The sequence below is a fragment of the Musa acuminata genome, chromosome BXJ3-4 (assembly GCF_036884655.1).
Source record: "Musa acuminata AAA Group cultivar baxijiao chromosome BXJ3-4, Cavendish_Baxijiao_AAA, whole genome shotgun sequence".
Taxonomy (NCBI): domain Eukaryota; kingdom Viridiplantae; phylum Streptophyta; class Magnoliopsida; order Zingiberales; family Musaceae; genus Musa; species Musa acuminata.
This window is the reverse complement of record NC_088352.1, coordinates 22,603,326-22,608,258: the sequence shown is the minus strand read 5'-3', so window position 1 is coordinate 22,608,258 and position 4,933 is coordinate 22,603,326. Positions and strand designations below refer to the sequence as shown.

Below are 4,933 nucleotides of genomic sequence, written 5' to 3'. Positions count from 1 at the left end.
TTTTTGTTTTTGGTTTTTTTTTTTTTTGCTGTAGAGCAGCGGTCTCATAGTGAAGAGAATTTGGGGGTTTGGAGAGCAGTGGGATTTGAGGAAAGAAGAGAGGAGGTTTGTGAGAAGAGCTATTGGATTTGAGGAAAGAAGAGAGGAGGGAAGAGGAAGCCGCGGTAGTTGGCAACCCGCAGCCCGTTTGCATCAGAGGGTTGAGAGGCAGATCTCTACTGCTTCCATTGCGGTTTGAGAGGTAGATCTTAGGCAGATCTCTACTGCTTCCGCTGCGGTTTGAAAGGCAGATAATGCTGCTTCCATGGTGGTTTAAGAGGATTCTTGGTGTCGGCTCTGCTTCTGCAAGAAAGGACAGAGGAAAATCAACAGTAAAGAATGTCGTCGAGCCGAGTCGTTGTAGTTCGACCCGATGATGATGCAGCTGAGGTGGAGTCCGACGGGAAAGTTGGTCCACTTCGAGATGTTAGAAGTGGACCTTCATGACGATTTGCTCAGGACCACTTTCACAGAGATGAGCGACAACAATAAAAAATGGGCTTGAAGTCTGTCTATCGATTTCGAGATAGTCAATCAGTACGCGAGAAGAGAAGACTTGCTGTCGCTAAGGAAAAAATCAAGAAATGACTCTGATATCATGTTAAGGGAGGATAAAAGACATAAATTACTGAAGAAATTATTTTATATTAATATATTCTCTTTTTATTTATAATTTTTTTTTTTCAACACAATAAAGAGATTTTCTTATGCATGATTTTACCGGAGCTAATATTCTTCTGCAGCATGAATCTGTGATATTACTGCTCAGGTGCGTGTTACTTGTGTCAGGTGTACGTGACAAGCATATCTGTGAGCCAAATCTTGCATTGATTCTGGTGTTTGCACACAGCATTTTGACCTGAGCATGCATACTGTACCGACACGAGCTTCTGCATTAAAGCAGATGAAGCATACGGACGTTGAGGTTGATCTGCCACCGCTTACAGAAAAGTTCTGTTCGATGGCTCATCATCATCTCCTTCAAGTGGATGAGATCACGCAGGCGATCGAGAATAGTCTGTCTCATCGTTGCACAGTGCTTGATCGGCTCTTGCGTCAGAAGACATGACAGCCATATTCACAGTTTGTGAAAGAGAGAGACGTGTGTGTATCTTCTTTCAAGAACAAGTGTGTTGGATTCGTTACCGGATAGTTCCGGATAAGGCCATGCGAAAGCCAAGATTCGGTCATTCAGATGCCTAAGGATTGCTGCAGGAGAGGGTGGAAGAAAACTTGGAGCATGTGGAGGTGGATGCTGTGCTGCTGAGTGTCATCTTCATCTTCATCTCCTTCATCATCCATCGGCTAACCCTTAATCCATCCTGTAACGTATGTTGAGTAGTAAGTATAATTATAAAAACTGGATCGGACCGAATTGACTAATCAAATCGAAAAAATTAGAGACTGACTTTACGTCTAATCTATTCATCAAGTCATCGTCTATCTTAAATCTAATCAATCGAGTTTTGATGTTCGATCCGATTCTGAAAACTACGAAGTAGATCATACATAATAAGAGCACATGAATGATTGATATTTTTAAATAAAAACAAAACTGAAAACTTGTAGGTAAGAAAGCCCTTATATTGAAAAATATGCTTTCAGTGCAAGAATAACTAATTAAAAGAATAATTATACATAAAATTATAAGTAAAAAATAATGTGTACATAAAGAATTATGTGCTTTTACACCCTTTGCATATATTCATGAAAACATGAATAAAAAATTAAGTAAACATTAGTTAGATTTAAGTCGTGTTGAGTTACCTGATAACTTATTCTATCTAGATTGGGTCACATATTGAATGATAACATTTACCAATAAAAACACAATTTAATTAAACAATATTTGAAGTTGAGCTTGATGTCACCAGAAATGGGGAGAATCCTTTAGTTTAATGATAGAAGAAAACATTATAATTTGTTGTATTCAAGCATGAGGTTAATATGCAAAGAAAAAAAAAGAAAGAAAAAATTCCAAGAGAAAAAAAAAAGTGCTGCTGTATAAACAGAAGTTCAAGAGCAATCATTTAATCCATGATGTACGTGTGAAACAAAATAATTTAGAGATTTAAAGTAAGAAGATAAATCCAATTTCATAAATGTAGTAATGCAGTTGAAGCTAACAAGTAATGTATACTGTTCTCCAAGGATAAAAAAATTCTTTAACTTGTTGATGACTAGGAACACTGAAAGAGAAACTGCAAGACACCAGAATACTTTAGAATCAAACAAGTCAATATTAAGGTCTTTAACATGCTTTTATCTCACTTAAGATTCCAAGTATAATTAGAAACCAGACCTGTTTTTGTAGAACTCCATTAACACATTCTGAAAAGCCAAGTGTTCTAGCTTTTATGTCATCTCTTTTTCATATTGTTTGCACATTCTGTGAAGACCTGCATCTTGTTGATGCAAAAGAAATCCTTATCTACAGACAGCAATCCAAGATAGAACAAAAGATGAATTAAGCGTGGATAGCAGCATCAAAGATTCGATTGAACTGATGAAGTGATGTGCATACGGATACGAACAAATTGGTGACTTTGTGTTCCTCTCTCTTAAGCTGCAGCTGGCTTGTCTCCTTGGAACATATCTTTGATAGATACCCAGCCAAAGGATAAGGGAAAGGAAAAGCTTACTCCAATTTGGGAACATGACCTTCAAGAGAAAGTTGTCGAGCCGGATGAATCTGATGAACATGCCTGAAAGATAAAAGAAGTCGAGAATGTGTCCCTCCAATGCTCAAGTTAGTCGACATCAATTTATCTCAAAACCAATGAGCACTACCATCAACCAAAAGGTCAGGACCTCATTCATCTACAACATATAATATCTCCCCATGCAAAACCTGTGATGATGATGTTTCTAATCTGTTCTTTGAAGATGCAACCAATTCTATCATATGGTCAGCAAAAAAGTCAATGCATCCAAGTCTCTGTATATATCTTTCCATTTCAGCTTGAGACAGTCGAGAGCAGAGCAGGTTAACACAAGATGCCAACGATATCGCGGCATTTGGTCGATCACTTGGCGTGATGTTTGTCAACACATTTGCTGCCAAGTAGCAGACTTATTCTTTCCCACATCCAGCTCCTGTGTTTCAAGTGTCCTGTAACATGTTCTCTGTGCTCACGTAAAGAGAGAATTCAAACCTTATCAAGATGCAAGGCATTTCTTGGCATCAAAGCTGACAGTGGAGTTGCCTTCCCAAATATTCTTGTATGAGTAGCCTTCTTATCTGTTCGATCACCTGGTTGAAAAAGTAAATGATATCATCATCATCCAACTCCTCCAAGTACCAACTTGGTCTGAAACAACAAGATGTGAGAGCATATACACCACTGGAACAGCACTTGTCTTCCCTTAAAAGCACTGGTGCATGAGGCCTAATTATCCAGTGATCATGCACTTTTTGCGCCTATATAAGCAAGACTCGCAGCGAGCAGAAGTCGAGCACAACCCGGGCATTACTGACACAGCCAGTTCTTCCCACAACACTTCTTAACGGAGCTCATCTTGGTTGCTTCGATGGAGAAGGTGATGAAGTTAGCCTCGCAACGGGCGGTGGTCATCTTCAGCGTCAGCTCATGCTGGATGTGCTACCGCGTGAAGAGCCTGTTCCATGAGCTCGGGGTCAATGCCGCCATCCACGAGCTGGACGAGGAGCCGAGGGGGGTGGAGATGGAGAAGGCACTCGTCAGGCTATTGGGCCACAGGCCGGTGGTGCCGGCCATATTCATCGGCGGTAGGCTGGTGGGTTCCATAGATAGGATCATGTCACTCCACCTCAGTGGTAAGCTGATGCCGCTTCTTCGGGATGCAGGTGGTGGTAAGCTGATGCCGCTTCTTCGGGATGTAGGTGGTATGTGGCTCTAAGTGTTGATGATGAAGGAGCAAAGAAGCGATAAAAGAGAATACTACAATGCAATTAAAAAGAAATCATTTCGATTGAAGAAAAGCGATGTAATATTTAAAATAGGAGAATTGACAAGAACAAGATATTTTCAAATGCACACACTCTCGATATCTCTTGCTTCATAAACTATGATCATATTTATAGGATCTAATGGTAACTATCTCACTCCCCATGTCACTCATGATTGAGGTAGTTATTGAAACCACCCTATAACTATTAGATCATGATTAAGGTAGTTATTGAAACCACCCTATAACTACCAGATCATGATAACTATCTAGATAACTATGAATCAAATCTCAACACTCCCCTTGATTCATAATTTCATATACTCCCCCTTGATTCATAGTTTCATACACCGATTTGCGATATGAAATAAATATGCTTTTGAATGACTTGGTGAGGATATCCGTAACTTGTTCATTTGTTCTACAATACTTTAATGTTATAGCTCCACTTGCTATAAGATCTCGGATGAAATGATAGCGTATCTCTATATGCTTCGTTCTTCCATAAAACGTTGGATTCTTCGTCATTGCAATTGTGGCTTTATTGTCACAAAATATTTCCGTTGCTTCTTTTTATTCTTGATGAAGATCTTTAAGAAGTCTTCTAAGCCATATTGCTTGACAAATTGCTAATGTTGCGGCTACATATTCTGCTTCCGATGTCGACAACGCAGTTGTTGCTTACTTTTTAGAACTCCAAGATATAGCTCCTGATCCGAGGCTAAAAACATTGCCTGAAGTACTCTTTCGATCATCTAAACCTCATGTCCAATCACTATTAGTGAAACCAAATAATTTACAATTAAAATTATGAGAATATCAAATACCATAATCTGTAGTTCCAGTAATATAACGTAGAATTCTTTTAACAGCTCCGAGATGATGTTTGCTTGGGCTATGTATAAACCTGAATACTACACCAACAAAGAATGCAATATCTGGTCGAGTATGAGTTAGATAAATCAAA

The 4,933-nt window shown here is 39.1% G+C and overlaps 1 protein-coding gene across 1 annotated transcript; it reads left to right on the top strand.

Moving 5' to 3' along the window:
• The first annotated feature begins 3,570 nt into the window (after nucleotides 1-3,570).
• LOC103973447 (glutaredoxin-C1-like) lies at nucleotides 3,571-3,918 on the top strand. The gene has a single exon (XM_065148060.1). It carries the CDS (start codon nucleotides 3,571-3,573, stop codon nucleotides 3,916-3,918), a length of 348 nt encoding a protein of 115 aa, XP_065004132.1.
• The last annotated feature ends 1,015 nt before the right edge of the window (nucleotides 3,919-4,933 follow it).